At 46.6% G+C, this 24,556-nt stretch overlaps 1 protein-coding gene across 5 annotated transcripts in view; it reads left to right on the plus strand.

Moving 5' to 3' along the window:
• LOC144104759 (ras guanyl-releasing protein 3-like) overlaps positions 1-24,556 on the plus strand; it is a 97,090-nt gene that overhangs the window by 57,080 nt on the left and 15,454 nt on the right. For all 5 annotated transcript variants that reach the window (XM_077637936.1, XM_077637934.1, XM_077637938.1 and 2 more), the window contains exons 3-10: positions 11,371-11,611; positions 12,775-12,883; positions 17,636-17,749; positions 18,166-18,451; positions 19,823-19,996; positions 21,451-21,665; positions 23,261-23,435; positions 24,174-24,248. In XM_077637936.1, coding sequence (XP_077494062.1) covers positions 11,467-11,611; positions 12,775-12,883; positions 17,636-17,749; positions 18,166-18,451; positions 19,823-19,996; positions 21,451-21,665; positions 23,261-23,435; positions 24,174-24,248 — 1,293 coding nt within the window. In that variant the 5' untranslated portion in view covers positions 11,371-11,466. The remainder of the gene's footprint in view (positions 1-11,370; positions 11,612-12,774; positions 12,884-17,635; positions 17,750-18,165; positions 18,452-19,822; positions 19,997-21,450; positions 21,666-23,260; positions 23,436-24,173; positions 24,249-24,556) is intronic.

Below are 24,556 nucleotides of genomic sequence, written 5' to 3' on the forward strand. Positions count from 1 at the left end.
CTTTCGCGACTCGCGCTGCCTGCAAACTTTCGACGCCGGGTGTGCTTCTTTTACGTTAAAAAACTAAACACGGTTTGGTATAACTTACCGTAACGAGGTTTGAACCGGCTCGCACAGAGCGCTGAAGAAACACGATGTGCGCTGTGTTTTCACGCTAGTAAGAGCCAGTTAACCCGTATTTACGCCCTGCACACTAAGCAAATTCTCACCCTAAGGGGTGCAAATCAGCTGTCCCCAGACGAACACCCTTTTGGGTGCTAAAAAGGCTGCAGAGATCAGCACCATTCAGGAAGGGTGCACAGCATGAATGTTCAGAGGGCGTGCATCAGTCCAAGGCTTTTGCTTCATGGGTAGATCAACGTGAAGCACCCTTCCAACATGCATTCGTAGAGGTGTTATGGAAAAATAATACCCTTTAATGAGGGTGCAACCATTACATTTTCTAAAGTATCATTAAGTGCACCCTTCATTAAGGGTGCTGATCTCTGCACCCTTTTTTAGCTCCGAACAATTGGAAAAGGGTGCTCGTCTGGGGACAGCTGAGTTACACCCTTCATGGTGAGAAATTGTTTAGTGTGGGCTTTACCATTTTTTCCGGGGTCCCCTGGTTAGCGAGGCAGCGGAGGAGGACTGGGGGAAGGAGAAGTTGAAGGATCAAGCGGCGATCACGTGAGCTTGGTGTGGGGTGTGTGACAGCGCCCCTTGATAATACCAGCTGCTAAAACTCCTCTTCGAAACCGGACTAGTTCCCGTGGCCACTTCGCGGAGGTAGCAGATGGTTGCGCCGCCGCCTGTGAGCGAGGCTGTCAGATATATCCGTGGCTTTCTGCAACTTTAGTTTCTTTACTACGTTCGTGTTTTGAGCGGTGCTGAGCAGTTCATGTGAACGCCGCTAGATGGCGTGACACTCGGGTTAACGTTTTTAAGGTACTTGTAGCAGGTACTTAACCAGGTTTTTAAGTACTTATACCGGTGCAGTATCGATGCTACACGGAGGTGAAGAATTAGATGGCTTGCTAATAAATGCAAATGTCAAAGGGAAGAAACCGATAGTAAGACAGTCTTGAAACAGGAAGTACGATCCTCAGAAAATGGTCACTAGGATGGCTAAATCGAAGATTAAAATGTAGAACTTTTTTGACAATTATAAAGGAGGCGGTTTACTTTTCGGGGCTAGACCTGAGCGCTTGAGGACGAAGTGTCAGCGGCAAAAATTAGACACCACGGGTGCTGTTTTCTGTTGCGGCATGCAAGCCAGGGATACGATAGTGCATGTTCTTACCCACTATAAGACCCTCCGATCCTCACTGCGCGATGCCGCCGCCGCAGGAATCCGCGAAGCACTAGAGTTTCTAAATAACCAGGACATGCTCAGTTTTCAGAAAGTGGAAAAAGGTAAGGGACGACTATAGGAAATTGGCATTTGATCCGAAGTTATTGTGCACGCTAGGAATTAATGGCTAGGTGACACGCGTCACCACACCGATACAAAGGGGATGCTAAAATTACCTGTCCCTCCGAGGTTTGGACCAATCAGAGCGCCCGATTTAAATACATGGGCCCATGCGGGAAGCTTTGAAACTGACGTGATGAAAGAGCTTTGGCGGTGTTAGCGGAACTGAGATGGGAAAAGTGAAGCTGCTGTGGGGAAAAGTGACGAGAGGGGAGGGCGGAGGATTTGAGCGAAATGTGTACATCTAGCGGAGTTTGCGTGAAGAGGAGCAAACGATACGTCAACGCAAGCGGTAGTTGCGCCACCGCGCGGTATCACGGGAAAGTAGGAGGAGGGGGGAGAGTGCCTCAACCCGTTTAGCAACAACCCTACTCACGCATTGCGTTTAGTTGTAGTTTCATGCTTTGTGAACCCGAGCGTAATTAAAAATGTATATATCTCATAGCTGTCGTTGTCACTGCCTCTCAGTGTAAGACAAGAAACACAGAACTTTTTTTTTTAGTGAAAAAGATGCTCTCAAAAGTCAGGAGAACAGAAAGCCGGTAAGCCTAGAGTTTGTTTTACAAGAAAGGAAGGGCTCGAAAATCTGGAGAAGAGACTGGTTGTAACGCACCGTAGTGACACCTTGTTCTGTGCATGCGCGCTCTAATGGAACGCTGCCGGTCAATGTTGACCACCTGGGGCGCTTTGCCGTGCACCCAGATCTCGGAACGTGTCCGTCTCCGAATTTCGCCCGCCATCGAAATTTGGGCGCCGTGGTCGGTATCGAACCGGCGTCCCTGTGTTCAGCAGCAGGGCCATGGTTATTGATCCACCGCGGCGGTTAAGCTGTGAACGACTGAAGTACTAATAAATGTGTTCTAGTAAAGGCGCGCTAGCAATGACAGCTGAAGGTGTTTCCAAACGGGTAGGGGAGTGACAGTGACGCAGTTTACTAGTAAAGTACCAGTAAAGACGTGATAGTAAAGACAAGTAAAGGTGCTCCCAAGCGAGTAGGCGCTGTGCTATAGCTTTCGCAGGTTTAGTGTCTGAAGCGTCTCTCGGGTGTCTCTCGAAGCGCGAGGTCACATGTTTAGCCTCTCGTCAAACTTTCCCGCCTGCACTTAATTGTAAAGCATAAGCGTTTCGAAGATTGTGGTCCCTATGGACTTTTCCTGTCGAGAGAAACGTTCTGTTGCGTTGGCTCACGTTTCGTGCTAAGAAATAAGAAAGCTGCTTTCTCTCTTTGACAAAGGTATACAGCATTCCACAGGGAACGCGCCGTTTATTGATTTAATTGCTCATAGCACCTTGCAGGCCCTTGCGCCAGCACCGTTCCCAGGTCGAGTTGGTCGATTCGCTCTCATCGTACCACCTGCTACTCGTCCTGGTTAGCTCATTTGGTAGAGCGGCGGCCCCGGGCAGGCGGTGGTCGCGGGTTCGAACTCCGGACCAGGTGGAATTTTCCTGTAATGACGAAGGTCCCATAAAAGCTGTGGAACTTTCTTTTATAGCCGCGTGGGTGCGCTTAGGTCGATGGTAATGAGTAATTTCTCCTTATTTACGCCCTTGACAGAACATTGGATAAAGAGAGGGTTGGGTGGGGGGGGGGGGGGGGGCGCTAGAAAACGAACATGTATCTTGAACGAAATACTGATAGAAATGAAGTAGTGAAGCGCTATTGCAAAAGCACCAGAGCGAGATAAAAAAAGATCTAAGGGCAAGCTAATGAAAGCGAAAAACAAAAAAGAATACAGTAGTTAAGAAAAAACAATTTGGCTGTGCGATGTCAGTGCACGTTAAAGATCCCCAGGTGGTCGAAATTATTCCGGAGCCCTCCACTACGGCGCCCCTTTCTTCCTTTCTTCTTTCACTTCCTCATTTATCCCTTCCCTTACGGCGCGGTTCAGGTGTCCAACGATATATATGAGACAGATACTGCGCCATTTCCTTTCCCCAAAAAACCAATTATTATTATTATTATCACAGGTTCGAACCCGACCGCGGCGGCTGCGTTTTTATGGAGGAAAAACGCTAAGGCGCCCGTGTGCTGTGCGATGTCAGTGGACATTAAAGATCCCCAGGTGGTCGAAATTATTCCGGAGCCCTCCACTACGGCACCTCTGTCTTCCTTTCTTCTTTCATTCCCTCCCTTATACCTTCCCTTACGGCGCGGTTCAGGTGTCCAACGATATATGAGACAGATACTGCGCCATTTCCTTTCCCCAAAAACCAATTATTATTATTATTATCACAGTAATGCAGGGTGCCTGTGTCTCCTAATCAAAAGTATGCGCTGGTGCGCGTGTCTGAAAGCCGGAACTAAATGATGCGTTGCGTTTGGCTCCCTTCACTTCCGTGCCGTGTCGTTGGCTGATCCGTTGGAGGCTCCTTCCACGAGCTCGTTCGAGGGCACCTCGAGTCGACCTCATTCGAGAGCAGCTCCCATGCACTGTACTATAGAGTTCCAGCACAGCGCGCCTCTCGCGACCAGCGTTTGTTTTTTCTTCTTCTTTATTGCTCTCTCTCTCTCTTCCGCCCCGGGGCTTCGTGCCGGAAATAGCCCGAGTGTCGAGGAGCACTGCAAAGTGTTATTTGCGCCAGTCCCGAAATAGAGCCTCCCGCCACCACCTGTAGCGACACGCTGACGGCCTCTGCTGCACGTGGGACGGAAATGGAGAATGGTTTCATTAATTACTTTTCGGCGAACCGCGCCGCGCTATAACGTTTTTAATGTCGCCGTCGCTGAGACGGTGTTTCGTTTCATGGCGCTCCGACTAATGAGGAGTGTTGGGAGACTCCTCACCTATACGGGGCGTTGAGAAACGAGTAACTTTTGGCGTAAAGATAATTGAGCGCGAAATCGAGTTTATAGTGTTGTTCGCGATGCCTCGCAGGGAACCGCAATTATTTGGCGATACGTAGCAAGTTGTCGCGCGGCTAGAGTGGTGGCGAGGATCACTAACTGCGCTCTTTTGACATGAGCAAATAATGGCAGGTTAGTGCCTGATAACTTCCTCGGAGGTTCCTTGTCGAAGGTGGGGATCGAAACTCGCGAGAGATTTCATTGTAACTTTTAAAATGCGCAGTAACACAGCGCGTCAATAGATTTAATATGCTGTATGCGACACGTCAATAGAAATAAGTAATTAGAGTGGGGCTTTCTGTGAACGGCAGCAAAAATACACAAATATTGAGACCCAGACAAACCTCACAAAAATTTCTTTGGACACTCTGGGGACTGTCCATAGACTTCTGTCTATAGAATATAGACTCTCTATAGACAAACCCTAAAGAACTGTCTATAGGCAATACACATCCTATAGACAGTCTATAGACAATCTATAGGTTTACGACCATGCACTTTTAGTAGACTTGTGTCTATAGACAATCTATGGACTATGAATAGACAAAAAGAAATATCTATAGGAAGGCAATAGAGACTATAAGAAGTCTATAGGCCATTTTTTGGTTGGTTGGTTTTTGTGGAAAGGAAATGGCGCAGCATCTGTCTCATGTATCGGTGGACACCTGAGCCGTGCCTTAAGGGAAGGGATAAAGGACAAAGTGAAAGAAGAAAGGAAGAGGTGCCGTAGTGGAGGGCTACGGAATAATTTCGACCACCTGGGGATCTTTAACGCGCACTGACATCCCACAGCACACGGGCGCCTTAGTGTTTTGCCTCCATAAAAAGCAGCCGCTGCGGTCGGGTTCGAACCCGGGAACTCCGGATCAGTAGCCGAGCGCTCTAACCACTGAGCCACCGCGGCGGGTATTTGTAAATGAAGCATGTCAAGTCTGTACTAAAAGGTGTGCTCCCATAATAAGTGATAACAATAAGCATCGCACTGTTAGTGGTGTGTGTGTGCGTCACATCTCTCTGCAGTAACTACTATTATACGTCCGGTGGCGACCAGTCGTGGGCGCCGCCGAGGGTGTCGGAAAAATTTCAAAAAGTTTTGTCGTCAACAAATTCCAATGACTGCCGATCAGCATGACTCCGCAGTCGAGCTCTGCACTACCGATCATTTATTTATAGCAGCAGATTCAACGCCTAGACAGCATCAGTGAGGCCCTTATAAAATGGTGTATAGACAGTCTATGTACTTCTTATAGACTATGTTGCCTTCCCGTAGATATTTATTTTTATTTATTCATAGACTGTCTATAGACAAAAGTCTACTAAAGGTGTATGGCCATAAATTTTTAGTGTCTATACACTGTCTGTAGGATTTGTATTGCCTGTAGACTGTTCTCTAGGGTTCTTCTATAGAAAGTCTATAGAATTTATAGACAGAAGTCTATGTACAGTCTATATGTCTAAAGAAGTGTTTGTAAGGGAGGAGTAATAAAAAACACAGGTAGTTAAAGCGAACAACACATGGAACAGATGAATCTAGGCAGTTGTGGCAATGGCCTCCTGCGGGCATTTAGTCGGTTGGCGTGCCCGCTGAGACAATAATGCAGTCTATTTGGTAGCTAATAATTATGCAAAGAAAAGACAACACCGGAAACACAATTAGTGACCCTGCAGGATGAGCGCACTGTATGCTCGGGTCACTACTGCGAAGTGGCCTGTATGCGAGGCTGCAGGAGTAGCGGGTTCGGTGAAAGTGCTTGAAACTTTTTATCGGAGGTAGCAGCTGAACTATACTCGGCACTTTAGAAGGCGAGGAAGCCTCCTGGGCACGCGTCATTGATTTAAAGACTTTTGAAGTTAATTTACGTTTCAATAATGGGTTAATTCCAATTGTCTTATCATTTCATTGACGAAGTTCTTCCGTATTAGGATTAAATACCTGAAATTACCTGACATTCCCCCCCCCCCACCCACACACACATGCACCTTGCGTCTGGCTGCACTGAAAAAAAAATGTTTCAATAGATTGTTTGAAAGCGCTAGTCGTAAGCGCTGCTTTGGCAGCATACTAGTGACACTTTTTCGGTGGACTAGATTCGTGCACTGGCTACCAACTGCAAGCTCTCTGACCTGGTATCTTTGTCATTGCGTTTTTTCATGCCAAGAGCTTACCTTTCGTGTTTAATGTTCCGCTAAGTTTATCTCTGAATAACTGTTATCAGATAAAGCACCATCGAAACACTAACATGGGTCGGTGGGCTGAGCAGCTGATTCATCGGCCGAACTGTCGATCCACATCTGGTACTTCCCTTTAAAGTCGCGTCTTTCCTCCATTATTCGCTTTGTTATAAAGCAGCAGTGGTGTGCCCGCTGTTTTTATATATCCGCTCTTACAGCTGCACCAGTTTGGTACCGGAAAAAAAGAAGCGGTACTGTACAACAGGTATATAAGAACAGCAAAGACTGAGGGTTGAGGCCGACAGCAGACTTCACAATCACACGTGCCGCTCCCAGGTTCATAAGGCTGTTCAATCGTAGGGTGAGACTTCCGGTGGCTTTTTCCGTTCGCCGCATGTCCCGCCGGGCTTTTAGTGCGCTTATTGTACTAAAACTCCACAATCTCAGATTTCGCCGATGTTGATCTGTCCGACGCCTCTCTCCGTGACCTTGAGGTCGCTCGGGAAGAGCAACCGGGGTCACACAAGCCCCACAGGTGGCAGCACCTGCCATCGCAAGGCAGTGGCGCATCGCTTAACCGCTCCACCACTGCTGCAGGAGGGATATGATCCTTACAAGAATTTCTTCTGACAGTCTATGGACTGTCCATAGACTGCTGTCTATGAAGTCTATAGACGAACCCTAGAGGACAGTCTAGAGGCAATACAAATCCTATAGACAGTTTATAGACAATCTTTAGATTTATGGCCATACACTTTTAGTAGACATTTGTCTAGAGACTATGAATATACAAAAAGAAATATCTATAGGAAGGCAATAGAGCCTATAAGAAGTCTATAGACTGTCTATAGACCAATTTTGTAAGGGGAGGACTCCCAGGGATCCATGAATGTAAAGTCGAGAATGACAAATTCCGCATATAAGATCTTTGACCCACTAAGGGGGAGCTTAAGTATGATTTCGCCGATCATTGTGTGAAGCCTGCTTGACCTTGAAAACCGAGCCTCGAACCAAAACTGAAGTGAAAACCGAAGTGCTAGCGCACATAATTCGCATTCGGCTTAACCACGTTAAAACGGCCGGCATTTTTTTTTTGTCTAACGCCCTCCGCACGATTGCTGACTTTTCGATTCGGTTAACAGCGCGATTGTGACCCTGACGGTCGACTGCAACACTTGCGTTTACCTTCTCACGAAAATGGCAGCCATTTTGCGCTACAGCGTTAAGCTCCCGTTCAGCGCAGAAACAGCCGTAGTTGGCGTTTGTGTTCGGAGAAAATCCCGACTGGGCGAGGAGGTCATAAAAGGATTAAAATGAGCCAATTGTTACTATGATGTCGTAGCACGACTCAACTGTTATTATGACTTGCAAGGATGTAAAGTAAATTAATTACACAAAAAAGAAGATTGGAATTCTGCCAGAACATGTTTAATGTTCTCAAACATGTTCTGGATGGATGGATGGATGGACGGATGGATGGACGGATGGATGGACGGACGGACGGACGGACGGACGGACGGACGGATGGATGGATGGATAAACGGACGGACGGACGGATGGATGGATGGATGGATGGATGGATGGATGGATGGATGGATGGATGGATGGATGGATGGATGGATGGATGAATGGATGGATGGATGGTAGCGTCCCCTTTGAAACCGGATTGTAGCAATTGCCACCATGCTCGTTTTTTTTTTGTTTTTTTTTTGACGGTGTTATAAAATGGTCTATATATATTCGCCATTTTTTAAATACACTTAAATACGTTAAAAAAGCGAAATACCTTCATCGCGAGGAGCTCCACCCGTTGGCTGTTCGGCGAATAAATGGTTCTGGGCTTCAAGGCTGTAGCGGGATCGAGGTTCTCAGCCACCTTGTTAAGTGCAACACTGCGATAAATGAATGCGGTGTATGATACCAATTATGCCAATGATACCAATGATACCAAGAGTATGTGATAATTGTTTCCTTCAGTCAAGAATTATGCCACGGAGTGTAACTTTTCAAATTTTCAGATGTTTGCAAGGAACATTCCAAGATTGCACTGAAGAAATTTGCACTGACTCAAATGATTAATTATATATTTTTCTCGGGCTCTCATATGCCTATGTCGCAGCTGCGCGCTTCTTTCACGGCCTCAGTTGTACTTTTTTTACTGTTTCCTGTAATAAAAAGTTAAGTAAACAGACAAGACGATGCCAGGCCTTTTACAACTCTCATGCTCGGAAGTCCTAATAAATATTTCTTTAGACGGTCTATAAACTGTCCATACAATTTGTCAATAATATCTATAGACTTTCTATAGACAAATCCTATAGACTAGTGTATAGACAATACAAACCCTATAGGTACCGCAATGGTGTCCTATTGGTTTGAGTATTCGCCTCACATGCGGGGGGTGCGGGGTTCGATACCCAGTGCCGGCCGCCGGGTACCCAGCAGTGAAATGCTTGGGAAATGGTGCTTTGATCCCACCTTGAGAGACGAAAATACTTAAATCATGGCGCTGTTTGGCCACATACGCCCTTGCGACATAAAAAATCATTATCATCATCGTCATCATGCAGATCCTATAGACAGTCCATTGACGATCTTACGTAAATTTGTGGGCAAACACATTTAGTAACTTTTGCTTATATACACTGTCTATAGACTATGAATCGACGAAAGGAAATACCTATAGGGAGGCAATAGAGGCTATAAGAAATGAAGAGAGTCTGTAGATTATTGTTTAATAGGAAGACGAGAATACGAAAACACAGTCAGCGGAGCAGTATCAGACTTCCCATGGAACAATCTCCCCTCCGTCCTTCAACAGGCCTTCTGTTACCTGATCCTCACCAGCTGCTTTTCCGCTTTGCATTGCTCCTAACTAAGGCTTTCTTTATTTCCTCTTTTGTTACTGGCGGGATGACGCATTGCTGTTCGCTGCTGCCTCTCTCATTAACGGTCTGATTACATTGGCTACTGTATAGATTTGTGTGTAGAACTCTTCGGCTATTTTAACTATCTTATCCATATGCTAATGGCATTGCCCTCCTTGTCTCTTAACGCATACATCTGGTTTATATACCTATGCCTAGTTTCCTCTTCGCCGCTTTTAGGCTGCCTCCGTTCTTGCCTAATTATCATCGTTAATTTCACTAAATACACTGGACGAGCGTACTAACTCTGCCAGGTAAACCGTTGCATTTTGTTTAGTCGCCGTCGTTGGTCAGCTACTGAAAACCGCTTCCTTGTTGACCCAATCTTTCATCGCTGATAAGGCTGCGCACTATGATCTTATAATTTGTTCCCTTCAGTGTCCCCGTTCAGATCAGGAAGTACACTCGGAACGATTGCTGCACCTGCGGCAAGAATGGTCGGCATGGCGGCGCGGTCACGCTGATAAGCTCGAAGAAGACACCTGCCTGAAAGCAGGACATCTCCAAAAGTTAATTGTTTATAACTCGAGTTATGTATAACTCGAGTGCAGGCCATGTGCAGATCGCACTCTTTACTTAAGGTTTTCTCCGAACTGAGCAATACATTTTCTTCAGCCCGCGTTGTTGCGGTCGCTCATATTCTTTATAAGGTGCTGTCTTGCAGCCTTGTCCTTCGAAACCTCCCCCTGTTTCAAATTGTATGGTTATATTGTCTGGTGCTGGTGCTGTCAGGAATGGATTAACTGTACTGAAACTTATAGACAGCATAAGGAACACCGGGAAAGTAATTTGGTGCATAACCTATTGGGAGTCGTAAAAAAACTGTGAATTTTAAATTCTGGGGTTTAGCGTACCGACGCCAGACATGGACTATGGGGACGCCGTAGTGGAGGGTCCGGACTGATTTATACCGAATGATATTATTTAGCGTGCTCTAAGATAGCATAGCACTAGGGCACTTTTGCATTTCACCTCCATCAAAATACGGCCGCCGCTGCTGCTGAGGATCGAACCCGCGACCTTGAGGTCGGCTGCCGAACTCCGAAGCTACTGAGCCACCGCGGTGGGCATTTTTGGGAGTTTTCTTGACATAGGAGCTCCTCAATGAAGGGACCTTAAAGCTGCTTAGTGTGGGCCATGAGATACACGTCGGAATAGGCGGGGCGTTTTGCGAGGGACGTCTTTCCTGGAGAGATTATGAGCGCACTAGTGGTTTAGACGTGACAGACACCATGTTTACCTTTCGCAGCTTCACTCAGCTGGAGTCCGCACCTTTGTTCGCCTCTTCTTGGTTTTCTGGGGCGATGCCTTACTTATCATGACAATGGTTGGTAGGCGTTATCAACGGTAACCCTGCTCTCGCCATCTTCAGGCGTGACGCTGGCGACCGCGCGGTTTCTCTCTTCACATTGGTGGATGCTTTATGACGTCATAAATCAGGCGAAGGAGTTGCTGCAGGAAACCTGGGGGAACATATTTTACGCTTAGTTCATTAGCACTAAGTGCCCGCTGCGTAGGACTGCGTATCTTGGCTGAGGCGTCCTCGTCGTATACTTGACGGATGTGTTCGTCGGCAAGCTGTATGGTGCTTCGGGGCCCCCTCTTTTACAGCGAGAGCTGTTAAAGGCACGTTTTCCGGTTTTTGTGGCGTCGGCGTAACACGAAGGAGTGTGGGGAGAAAAGGGATGGGGGGAGTGAGAGCGAAGGAGGTGATTGAGGAGCGTGTTCTGACCTCATACATGACTTCACGCAGCACACCACGATGATTGGTCTGAACAAACTGACGTCATAAGCGACGGAATAGTGATGTCACCGTGCGCTTTGCTAGAGCAGAGGAACACACTAACGACATGACAGTCGCCATCGCAGACAGTTGTTGGTGAATCTCGCGTTACGGAGTAGTATCCGTCCTGTGTGTTTTTATTATTTGAAGGGCCGTTTGCGGAGTGTGTGTTGTGGTTCTTGCTACGCAGCGCTCGGAGTCGGCGTGCTGCCAGAGCTGCTGCCCGCCCCCCGAGGAGTCCTGACCCGGCGGCCGGTGCAACAGCGGTGATGGCGGGCCTCGGGTGATGGGACCCCAGGGCTCGATGGGCTCCAGCGGCGGAGCAGCCCGCGACGGCCTCGTCTGGGACACCGAGAATCCCGCCGTGCCGGGGTTCTCGCTCCGAGCCGCCTCCCTGGACGCCGCGCTTCGCTTCCTCATCGACTGCTTCCGTGAGACTCGCCGCTCGGCGTATTTTTCATAATTCCGGCCTTTATATGCCGTTTGCGATGCAGCTTTGTGAACATGTATAAGAGTCACAGCCGACAACTACCAAAGGCGGCGGCAAGATCCACCACAATCTTGCGTTTCAAACCCAGCGGGTTCCGAATGGGAACTCGTCGTCATGGCGTAATGGCGGATAATCGCATTCCGGGTGCAAACCATGGAAGTTGACCCTCAAAAAATTAAGCACTGAGCTCTTTTGATGTTTTTCCAAATAGTCATGCATAGTTTCTGTCTCCTGGCAGGGTATGTTGCTGGCCTAGTTGGTAGTTGTCGAACATCATGGAATTGCAGTGCTGGCAGACAAGCAAGTGTGTGTGTCCTCTCTGTGTCCTTCTCTGCCAGCGCTGCGGTTCAGCGATGTTCTGTCTTTTGTGCTTTTAGATGAAAATAACTTTTTCATGCGTGCTGAGTACCCTTTAAGCGAGATTCTGAAGCGCCTCAGTGTTTAACATGCACTGTTCGCGTTATACAGGGTCACTGGTTGTACGAGCTGGGGTTTGGAAATGGATGCTGGGGATACTAAATCCAGCTAATGTTCAGGCATGCCCCTATAATACGTGGCTAAAGTATGGGACGTGTCTAAAAAAGAGGTAGGAAGGAGTTGTCTGGGCATATAAAGAACGCTACTCCGTACTGGTGTTCCTGTTAAGGCGACGGAATGAGTTAAAAGGAAAAATGTGATATACCATATGGCTGGTTTCGCCAGTGCTGGCTTTCGTGCGGTCAGATATGAACGATATTCGATGGCGTTCGTTACGCAACGTGCCAACAGGACAGCGGTGGAACAAGCGTGACCAGATGTAGTGCATGGATTCACAAGCAGTTGAGTACGAGCCATTAAGCGGCATAAGTAGCTGTGGATGCATCGAGCATGCAGTAAAGACTACCGAATTTTTGTGATTGCGCTTGTTGGTTTCGTTATCCTCATACAATGGCACATGCCCACACAGGGTGGTCGGCCAAGAATTGGGGAGCACAGAGAGTTTTTCAGATGAATTTTTTCACGGGCGAAAATAAAATGATTGCTGGGGAAGAGAGCATGCAGTGCAGCGAAGCTGATTGTTTCTTCTTTCCGTTGTCTCCCTTCCCCTATCTGTGCCCATCGCAGTGCCCATCGGCGGTCTGGAGGATGACGAGAACCGCTTCCCCTACATTTTTCTCCTCATGCACCAGTGGTTCATCAAATCTGAGAAGCTGGCCCGCTGCCTTGTTGACCAGTATCCTTTATGCGCAAGCGCGCTGGGTGGTTGGTCGTGCAAGTTTTCTGTCGCGCATTTTGTAATGTTTATTGGATGTGTGACAGCACCCAAAAAGCCGTTTCATATGATTTCGTTCGAAAGCTGCGCCGGCTTGATTACTGAAACGCGGAGCTATAAAAATTCGAACAAACGAGGCGCGTACTCTGAACTGGTTTCTTAATGCGAAAGCATTAGATCGTGGTCCTATTGGCAAAACGTGTCAGCAAAGTGTGTCGGCACGAAAACATTGCCCCATATGATGAATGTGAAAAGTTTAATGGTGTTGGGTAATACATTGATGGGTGTGTAATATTTATTTATTTATTACAATACCCTCAGGGCCCACAGGGTGTTATAGAGGGGGTGGGCAAAAAAAAGAAAAAAATACATAGTAAAAAGTACAGGCAAAAATCATGATGCAGACGCTTGTTCGATGACATACTTGGTGATAAGTGGCTTGAAGGATGACGCGTCTCCAGTGCAGGCGATATGGGGTGAAAGGTGATTCCACTCAGCAGTGGTTAGATTGACCAGTTATAATTAGGTGAATAATTAAATTGATTTAATGATTTAAATGTTTCCATCTGAAGAGTCGTTTTGTGTGAGTGTGTTGGTGAAAAAAATACTGTGTAAAAAATATCCTGTGGTTAGATTAAAAACTAGTAATTAATTAGAGTAATTAATTAAATAACATAACTGAATTAATGCATTTGTCAAGGTCATGGACAGACAAGTTGCAGCATGCAAGATAACAAAATAAAAACAAAAATGAAGAAAGACATGAATTGAAAAATGTGAAGAATAACAACTAGAAATAAAATAAAAACAAACTTTTAAAAATAAAAAATGAAAAATGGAGGGAGAAAAAGAGGAAATGAAAAGGCTTTTGCGTTTACAGGATTGCACGCTTAAGTGCAATACTGTAATTTTTACTCTGAAAATGGCTCTTTATGTACAGAAACACAGATATGTCAGAGATATGAGGTTATGTCACTAAACAGAAGAGACCCACTAACAACAGAAGAAGAGAACACTGTTCTCTTCTTTATCAGTGCGATACCCCCTGCCACTCAATTTCATGTTCTGCATGAGTGGCTGATACAGCGCTAACACAATTTTTTTGTTCCGGCTGTTCTAATCTGTACATGCTTCGATAATATTTCATGTTGAGTTTTCACTTGAGCTAGGAAGGTGGTGTCGGCCAAGCTAGGCTCTCGTGCTTTACAGTGAGGACAGTCACAGGCTAGCCAGGTTGGGTGATTTTATCATCGGAAAACTGAACACAGCGCAAAGGAGAAACCATCGCGCATGACTTCAGGTGAGGGTTTAATTCCGAAAGGAGGCAACATATACTGGGTGTTTCAGGGTTAAATAATTTTCGAAAATAGGCTTTTTGGGGTAAAATTATGGCTTTTTTCAGCATAGTATTACCAGTGTTAACAGACATTAGAAAGCCGGTGAACTGTCAAGTAGTAAGCTGGTTAACTAATTTCTGATAATTAAGTTATTAGCTATAACAGCTAGGCAACTGGTTGCAATTAGATATTTGAAGCCGGTCGTTAGTAATAGCCATATCGGTTTTTTTTTATTTAAAAAACGCGTTAACCCTAGCCAATGTGGCTCGACAAAATTTGGATGCATCGTGCCAAAATGCATGCGCTTTCGAAAAGCATGCAGGCAAACCAACCCCTCCAGTGCACATAACTAGTCGAAAAAGCCAGATTTTGTCGAGCTACAGCACCAAGGGTAATCGAGTTTTCTAAATTCTAAAAACTGATATGGCAAATCTAATCTACAAATCTCTAATTGGTAACTAGGCGCCCAACTCTAATGGTTATTTTGTAGCGTAAACTACATATTGGGCACGAACTCGCAGTTTCGCCGTGCTCGCACCGCACCACGTGACTGGTACGTGACGAACCACGTGACAACAACTAGCCAGGCAACCAGACTAACCTGGACTTGCAATCAAGATTAACCAAGGCTAACCAAGCTATGTCTTAGCTTTCGCTACGTATATCCTGGCATAGCCAAGCTAAGCCACTGTAAATATTTTATTAAAAATTATTTAACCAGCTTACTACTTAAGGCAGTTCACCGGCTTTCCGTTGTCCGCTAACACTGGTAATACTATGCTGAAAACGCCATATTTTTACTTTAAAAGCCCTATTTTTGAAAATTACTTAGTCCTGCACTCCTACCATGTGTGGCACAGCACCCCACATTTATTTCCATATTCTTTATTTATACATAGTATATATTACCCTTTACCGCTATCCTTTCGTACTATCGCTCCCCCCTTACTTTCCCTCTTCCTGTCCTTTTATTCCCTCTAGTCGCAGCTCAGGTGCTTCAGGTTTCGACGGCAGATGCCGCGGCTAGCAACATCCTTTCCATCCATTGTTATTTTATGAATAAATAGCCACTAACAACAACAAGTCTTCTCTGAATCATCTTGTATACAGACTGAATGGGTGGGGAGCCGACCTGGAGAACCGCTGTGCTAACATATACGTCACAAGGCGGAGCACAAAGGCAGGTTGAGATGACCTAACATAATAGGTTCAGTAAACGAACGAAAACTTCAGAAATCAAAAGGTTTTTTATTGCGAAGCAATATTACTTTAGGTCGCACTTCAGACCATTCCGTGGCGAGGCGGTGGTAGGCACCATTGACCTTTAGCGTGACCTCGCTGCGTGACGTCACACCACGTGACCTAGAGTGACGTCACACCAGTTGTGTAAAAACGGGGCCCCATCTCACGCCGTCGCGAGGCGAGGCGGTAGCCACCAACGGCGGCCTAACTCCCGCTGCTCTCACCAGGGGCGCTACGGTCGGTGTGATGTCACACCAGCTGCGTAAAAACGGGGCCCCATCTCACACCGTCGCGAGGCGAGGCGGTAGCCACCAACGGCGGCCTAACTCCCGCTCCTCTCACCAGGGGCGCTGCGGTCAGAGTGACGTCACACCAGCTGTATAAAACAGCTCCGCTCCTCTCGCCAAGGCAGTCATACAGCCAGATGTTACGATGGTGCTTCGCAATCACCAGGCTTAACAAAGCTAAGCCACGGCCGTTTTTATTTTTCCTATTCTGCGTTTTTTCATTGCATTGTTTATAAAAGAGGGACTCTGGAACTCAGTACTGGAGTTGTGGGAGGGAACCTTAAATTAATTTACTTTGCTTAAACAAAGTTAGGACATCAGTGATGATCCCTGAAGAGGCAGAATGAGTACAAAAATACTATAAAAAATAAGGACAAGAAAGAAACAAAACGCGTACTATTTTGTATAGTTTTTGTTTTATACCTAGTGTTCTGATGAGGGAAAAAAGTTGGGCAAATTGCTACATATTAATGATTCACAACAGCGCTGCAAACACGGACAGAAGGGAGGCTTGGAGGAAACAGGCGCTGACTTAAGCTGTACTTTATTGCAGGAAGGGAAGAATATATGTATGACACGAATCTTGCAAAAAAAAGAAACAAAAAATACAAACCCGGCATACAAGACACAAACTAGCTGCGCACGTTTTTAACAAAAATGAAACACTTCGGTCAGAGGAAGGTAACAGTGGACGTGTCCTTGTTTCTGCTGTCGACCAAGGTAGGCACTCTTTAGGAAATCTAATTCAATTTGTGAAACCACAGCTGATAGGCGAGTGACGCAAGTATCTCCACAATTATGCATGCAAAACGCTTTCATTAGTTCCCTTGCCAATTGGCCCTTATGCATAAAAAGAGTGACTGTACTAGACAAAATAAGGAGTGCAACCTCAGGAATGGTGGTGCAGGGCGAGATCAGTGGACGATTTTGAAGAGTTATTATAGAGAAAATAGGAGTGCTCCTGAAACCTTTTCTGGATGTATCATTCGTTTTTATTAAATGTTTGGCGTAAAAGTTTGTAGTAATCTATTCTACAGCTTTGTAGTGAAGAACGAAAGCGAGAATTATCCGCAATAAGTTTGAATGGGTGGTGCAGATAGCATGCTGGATGAATCTGATCGGAGTGCATATGTTCCTGGGTGGCTTGTGAGCGAATTAATAAAAAGACAAAAATATATGCAAGGCCAAATAGAGCGATGTTTAAAAGCTAAAAAGTGCGTTAAGTCCAAAACTGATAAAAACTTTAAAAGCCAAAAGAAGAGAACAGGATAATAAAATGACATGTGGCTAAGATAATCTATTTAGTGTTTTGTTAAAGCTATCGATGAAATGCTGACGTAGTCTTTTCCTAATATCTAACAATGGATGGCTTCTATGATTTCACAATTGATTTGGTGTACATTTTTGGCGAGAACAATGCATTCATCGAACAATCGTTTGCAGGAACACATGGGACGCTTTAAGCAGTGGGCACTTTCAGATACCCCTTAACAGTTCTGTCAACATTATTTGCATGTTCCACGAGTCTTTCACTGAGACATCGACCAGTTTGGCCAACGTATGCTTTGCCACCATTTAGGGGAATAGTCTTAAAGGTGGAGCGTTCTTCTGTTTAGCTACTACGAATTTCTAATTAAGCCATTCAGCTGCGAATGGGTGATGATTGTGAGCGCACTGGAAGAAGAAACAGGTGTGTGTTGTTTTTAATTTCACACCAAGGGAACATTCGGAGTTGCACACAACACCGAACAGGATCGCAGAACTTAGAGCATGGCAACTGTTAGGCATGCTCTGTAGCCGGTTTTATCGGCAGTGTCCACGCCATCGCTCCTTGACGCGTGGCCCAGATACGTGACCAGCAATACTCAGCATCGATGTCTGCTGCCATGCGTTCACACTCTGCAGCACTCAACGCACTGTCCCATTTACAAGCACAAGGCACAAGTCTGCCAGGTGTTCAGGTGAGCCGTACCTGTCTTGCCCTTTAGCCCGTCCCTTTAGCCGGCTCACTTGTACTGCATCCACTGTTCTGCCATTCTCCTCTGGTGAGTAATGCCTTGTTGTGGTCTAGTTGGGAAGCACACAACATGCTTTCCAACATACGACATGCTTCCCAACTAGACTACAACAACATTGTTGGGGCTGGAACGATGACACGGGCACCATAGAAGATATTTAAAGAGCCTCTGCGAGTCGCCTTGCTTGTCGTATATGCGTTGTCAGTCGTTGGTGCTGTGTGTGCGTCTTCTATAATGTCCGTGTCCTTGTTCAAGCCACAGTACTTACATAGCACTGGTGACAACAGAGCGAGCTTTCAGAGCATGAAGTCCGTTTGGGTAGCAGCATTTTTCAAGTGGGTGTTGTTCGTGCCGTGCAGATACTGGATGCACAAGTTTCCCCAGCACCTGGAGGCCGAGGGTGTGGTTGCGCGGCTGGCGTCGCTGCAGGCGCGCCTGCGCCAGGAGGGCCACACGGTGCTCGCCGACTTGGTCGACATGAATCGGAGGCCCTCCCCCCGGGGCGAGTGGGCGCGCGGAGTCTCGGTGCGCCTGCCCCTGGCCAAGCACACGCGCAAGGTGTCGCTCGTCTTCGACCACCTCGAGCCGCGAGAGCTGGCCGACCACCTTACCTACCTCGAGCACAAGGTCATGAAGCGCATCACCGTGAGTGCAGCTTCATTCGGGTGGCAAACTTGGAGCGGCCCTGAATCGAGATCGCCCTGACGAGGTCTCTAAGTGGAGGCTGAGGTTATTGCAGGCTTCGGGTGGGATTATCCCTTCGGATTCTGCCAGAAATTGTTCCACCTAGCCACACTTAAGTGCTAAATAAGGTCCACAAATCAAGCACGTATACCTGAGACCTTGCTGACCTAGAACGCTATACACACAATAACCCAGAACAGTCAATAGTCAACTCCGGCTGTCACTATCTAGAGTCCAGATCCGAGTCCTGGAGGAACTTTAAAAGAAGCCGTGAAGACTTTCTACATGACTGTTTTCCGCACGGGTAGACAATGGTTTGAAAGGAACTGTGAAGGACTCTTGTCTTCTTGAAGCAAGCAAACAACAGGTACGATCTCTCTCATAGAATTAAGAGTGAACGCGTTTTGGAAGGCTGGTTGGTAGGAGACTGAAATACGTAATTTAGCGCTTCTATCATGACCACAGAAAAGAGAACAAAAATATGCCCCTGTCCTGTCGTGGTGGTGGTGAAAAACATTTATTAGCTAAAAGGAGGTCCCATGTGTGAAGAGGAGCCTTTAGTCCAGGGCTGCTATGACTTTTGCTGTCAGCTGGGCTCAGGGCTCCAGCTGCCGCTGGTCTTCCAGGATAGAGTTGGCCAACGCGGCCTCCCACTGTTCTGGGTTGGGGCTGGGGATTACTGGCGCCATCAGACCAGTAATTTGTGTTCTGTGCTCTGTCGGCGTCATGAATGCGCAAACCTATTTCAGATAAATGTTCAGAGCACATCTCCGATGTCACTTAGGCACCGGGAACACGCGGCTAGCAGTATAGAATGTGAAAGACTTGACAACTGCAGGAAAGTTGCCTGGACGTCGATTTTCTCTTGTGATCGATGATATCGCTTATTTTAAAGTGATAGCTGTTAGACGCCCGTCTCTGGCTTTCTCGTCGCTGTCGGGGTAACTGGTGGGTGCGTTAATGTCATGGTCACAGTCAACCTGGGTCGCATAAGCCTACGGGTGGCTTTGCTTGGAATAACCGCCTGCCAGTGCTGGGGTGCATCACTTGACCACTACACTAGTGCACCAGGAATATATAGCCCCAAAACTAAGCGCCTAAACAGCTATTGCTGATCATCGCGTTACACAGTTGTAATCGTCCTGTGAGTTTTTTGTTATATTTTAGTGTTCGCTGTGGATTTGTTTAACCTAAGGGTGCACCTGCTAATAAACTTCAGTTTAAAGTCGATGATTAATATTCAGTTTTGTCATGTTCTAACGTTCCACTATTTAGCGCTGCTTGTTTTGCAACTTATTATCTCGTGATTCCCCGCACTCGCCTTTTTCGCAGTTCCTCGACTTCAAGCAGTACGCGGAGCAAGGCACGTTAGCCGACAACCCTCGGCTGGAGCGCTCCATCTCACAGTTCAACGGCCTCTCCCAGTGGACCCAGTGCATGGTGCTCTCACGATCCACGCCTCAGCAGCGAGCTGACGTCGTTACAAAGTTTGTCGACGTCGCCAAGGTACGATACTTGACGTAATCGTGATGTGGATGTCTCCCCTCACTTCGCCTTGCATTACTTTTGCTGTGCCAGCACCCTTCTTTCAGATGTGAATACAAAACTTACTACTTTCATGCTATGCTGCGTAAGTCGCGATACTCAACGAGAGCAAGCGCGAGTGCTTTTTTTAGTGCGAAAACGCCATTGGCCTCCTGGCCTGGAAAATGCCGGTGTGTGGTGAAGCCTATTAAGTTAGTCACATGATGTGGGAAATGGCGGGAAATAAACGAGGCAATGTTTGACTGTGGATATGCAGGCTTGGGGTGGAGTCAATAATGACAGCAGCAATGATAAAGGCCTTTAGGTGAATGGCCTTTAGGGTAAAGGCCTTCAAGGTAAACTCCTTCGAAGTCCTTTAGGGTAAATGTCTAATGGTAAAGGCCTAATTTGAAGGCCTTTTGGACGAATGCGTTTCTGGTAAAGGTCTTTAGGTACAAGACCTTTAGGTCAAAGGGCTTTATGGTAAAGGGCATTGCTGCAAAGGTCGTTAGGTCATATGCCCTTAGGTCAGAGGCCTTTATAGTTAAGGCCCTTAGTGTAAAGGTCTTTAGGTCAAAGGATGCTTTCACATTCACAGCACGTAAGGTCCTTAAGCCTCTACTCCTGTCACCCGATCCCTAATTTCTCACGGTATGATGCATCTGTCCACCCATTGTGAGACTGCTACCGTGGCCTTGTTTGTAACTGTACTTGTAACAACTATGCAGACGTGAACGGAACATCCGAGGGGCGCTCCAAGCATTTGGCGCTGTATTAGGAACTCCCCTTTCCCCCGATGACAGAAAATTGCATGAGGCACGGACTATGTGCGTGGGGTGGCCACCCTATTGCGGGGAAGGTGTATGCATGGTCGGTAGGAGCATAAGGTGTCCCATAAATTTCTCGCTGCTAATGAAATGCACATGCTTTTCTTGTCTCGCTAACTCTAAATGCATTTGCCGCAGCTGTTATGATTTACCGTTTGTTGTTATGGCTGTGTAGTTCACCCCTCCAGCAGCACTGCACCACACTGCGCTATGCTGCTTTGTCGTCAGGCTGTTTTTCCCTGCGCTCTTCTGCCGTCGTGCTGTTTTGTCACTGTGCCATTTTGCCCGGCGTACTGTTTTTTCTCTGCTGTTTTGTCGCCATGCTGTTTTTTCCTTGTGCTGTTTTGTTGTGGTGCCGTTTTTTCCCTGTGCTGTTTCGTTGCAGCACTTTTTTGTGTGCTGTTTTGTCGCAGTGCCGTTTTCCCTTGTGCTGTTTCATCGCTGCGCTGTTTTTTGTGTGCTGTTTTGACGCATGCTGTTTTGTCGTGTGCTGTTCTTTCGTGCCCCGAGCAAGAACTATGAGCCAAACAGGCTAAACACATGCTTTCGCATGTCGAGTTCTTACGCGATGCAAATGCTTGTCCTGTCTGCTTTGTTGATGTTGCGCAGAACCTGCTGGAGCTGCAGAACTTCAGCTCCCTGATGGCCGTCGTGGGCGGACTCAACCACAGCGCCCTGGCGAGGCTGTCGCAGACCACCACCTGCCTGTCCGGGGAAACGCGGCGAACTCTGGCACAGTTCGCCACACTGCTGTCCTCTGGCGGCAACTTCTGCAACTACCGCAAGGCACTCGCCGAGGCCCGCGACTTCCGGATACCCATCTTGTGAGAGCTCCCAAAGATGGCGATATTCGTGGGCTGGAAAAGATAGAGGGGCTTTAGCTGGTGCTGCTCTGAAAACACGCACACCTCGAAACTGTCAAATGAGGAAGTTGTGGTGGTGCTGCATTGCGCTGGCAATTAGAGTCACTCTACTGGTTTGGTTTATGGGGGTTTAACGTCCCAAAGCGACTCAGGCTACTAGAGACACCGTAGTGAAGGGCTCCGGAAATTTCGACCACCTGGGGTTCTTTAACGTGCACTGACATTGCACAGCACACGGGCCTCTAGAATTTCGCCTCCATCGAAATTCTACCGCCGCGGCCGGGATCGAACCCGCGTCTTTCGGGCCAGCAGCCGAGCGCCATAACCACTCAGCCACCGCGGCGGCTCTAGAGTCACTCTACTGGCGATGTGAATAACCCTGGTATAGCGCACTTCACTATAGTATGTTGAGCAACCCTAAGCGTCCAGAGCTGAAGCTGTCATTTGTTGATTTCTCCCTTATGGGGTTGTGTATTGGCTGGATGTACTATTGGTATGCAAAAAGCACTGGCTATAGAGAATGGTATCACTGATATCTTTTTTGTTATCTACGCTCATGTTATCTTTCAAGGCGCTCTGGGTGATGACATTTCCTTCTATATAGGGTTGCAAAGAAAGGGCTGCTGGTCATTTTATGCCATGTCATTGTCGGCTAATTAATTAGCTTTATCACATTTCACTGCACTGGGAGCATATCAGTGACAGTAAATTGCTTTATAATTGGGATTATGTTACCTTTCTATTCTTTACTACTACGTCTTAGCACAGTCATGTGCTAACTATAATACAGAAGGGACAACACAAGGCGACGGTTGCAACTTTGGTAATTACAAAAAAAAAACGTAGAGTACGATGAAGCAGGGAAACAGTTGGAATGATGAGTCCCAATGTACTAGAAATATATGTTGGGCTAGGTCGTACATCTTAGCATAGGGGTGTGCATGCAACCTATATTACAGAAGGGACAACGTAAGACAAGCGCAACCAACAAGCGACAAGCGACCAACTAGCCCCATTTAAAGCTTTGCTGACGTTTTATTACTGCTATGATCTGATGTGCAGTTACAGGAAGCAAGCAAAGAAATTGTTTCTGCTCTGCTCGCGCATCCGGGGGGAGCAGTGACTGGCAGCAATAAGGGCGCACGTGATAACTTTATCTGGCTACACAGTAGAAAAACACAACAGAATCTTACCCAAAATAGAATATGATTTTTTTTCGTTTTGTGTAGTTTTGTAATATTTTGCTGCAGTTCTGTGACTGCGACACAGGACAAAGCAGTACTAGAGAAAATTTTGTTGCCACGGCAAAAGTTTTTGCTGTTGCTTCAAGTTCCAGGCCATAAATACTCCAATAAATCTGCTGGGACGACAGGAAATTTTCACATGTGGTTTTCGAGTTCTAAAATTAATAGTGGTTGTTGAACGCAACTATTGGGTTTGGTAGCCGTCCTTGCTTTCAACCACTGAATGACATGTTACTGCAGCAAAAAAGCATGGCTTTTTGGTCTTTTTGTTGGTCGTCTATGACATACCTGTCTGTTGGGCTGTGGTCGCAGGGGTGTGCACATGAAGGACCTGATCTCCGTGCACGTGGCACTACCGGACGTGGTGGACGGCATGATCAACCTGCGCAAGATGGCGCAGCTGTCACACATCTTCCAGGAGCTCTGGGAGCTCCAGCACTCGCCACCGCCTCTGGATGTCAGCATGGACCTCATCAACACGCTCAAGGTCACTTCACAGCTATACTTTCTTTGGCCTGCTCGGTTAAGCATGCCGTGCCTTTTTTTTCGTCATAATAATGCCTTGTAACTGTACTGATTCTTGAAGTTTTCTTAAATTTTCTGTTTTGTACTTATATGTGTTATGGGCTTTACTAATGTCCTTCTGCCTTATGTGTACTCTACAGTGCACATCGTGCACCTCTTCCGAGACTTTTTTTTTCGGGTACTGCTTTAAAATTGTCACTTCTAAAGAGTGCGAACATCGTCAGGCAGCACTCTGCCTTTTTGTCAACTTCTCGACAGCAAGGCATTGTTTGAAACAAACTCTTTGAACTTCAACTACTAGAAGCCCTTTATCCTCCGCCTTTTATTGCACGGCAGCTCTGCGCATGAGCAGGTCTTCTCATTTACTGCCAGTATGCACTGCACATGCACAGTTTGTGTTGGGGATAGGTAGATGCAAGCACAGACCTTTCACTTTTCAATGTTTTCGGCGAAGAAGAAAAATTTTCACGCATTTCTCAGAGGGTGCAACACCTCGAGAAAAGGCTAGTTTTGAAGGGCGCTACACATGTGTTAAGAAGTTTAGTGCGTCACTGCTTAATGCTTACGACACGTCGGGCGGGTTACTCAATGGAGGCGAAAAGTTTTCTATGTGAGTGGGTGCATTTCGCGGACCTTTCCGTGCGCTGATGCGACGAGAAGACCTGGAGTCGTGTTGCTGAACTTTTCCTTTCTCTTCCAGCTCTCTCTCGACACAGCTTACACCGAGGACGAAATATTTGAACTTTCCCTCGCCAGAGAACCAAAGGCACCCATGGTTAGTATTAGCTAATTGCTGCAGCTACTTCTGCTCTTGACACTAGAAGTTGTTTTTGAAGAACATTGTTGAAAAAATTTGTTGTTACTTCAAGCTCATAGCCAAAAATACAAAAGAAAGTTTGTTGTGAGACAGAAAATCTTCTATTATGTTTATAGACTGGATACGACTACTAAGGAAGGCTATACAGCTTTCTCGGAAGCTTCGCAAGTGGCCAAAAAAGTGCTAATTCTAATGATACTAATGAGTAGTTATTCCTTAACTGAAACCTACTCAACCTAAGGGGTTTTCTCTAAATCACATTGGAC

The sequence above is a fragment of the Amblyomma americanum genome, chromosome 9, assembly GCF_052857255.1.
Source record: "Amblyomma americanum isolate KBUSLIRL-KWMA chromosome 9, ASM5285725v1, whole genome shotgun sequence".
Lineage (NCBI taxonomy): Eukaryota > Metazoa > Arthropoda > Arachnida > Ixodida > Ixodidae > Amblyomma > Amblyomma americanum.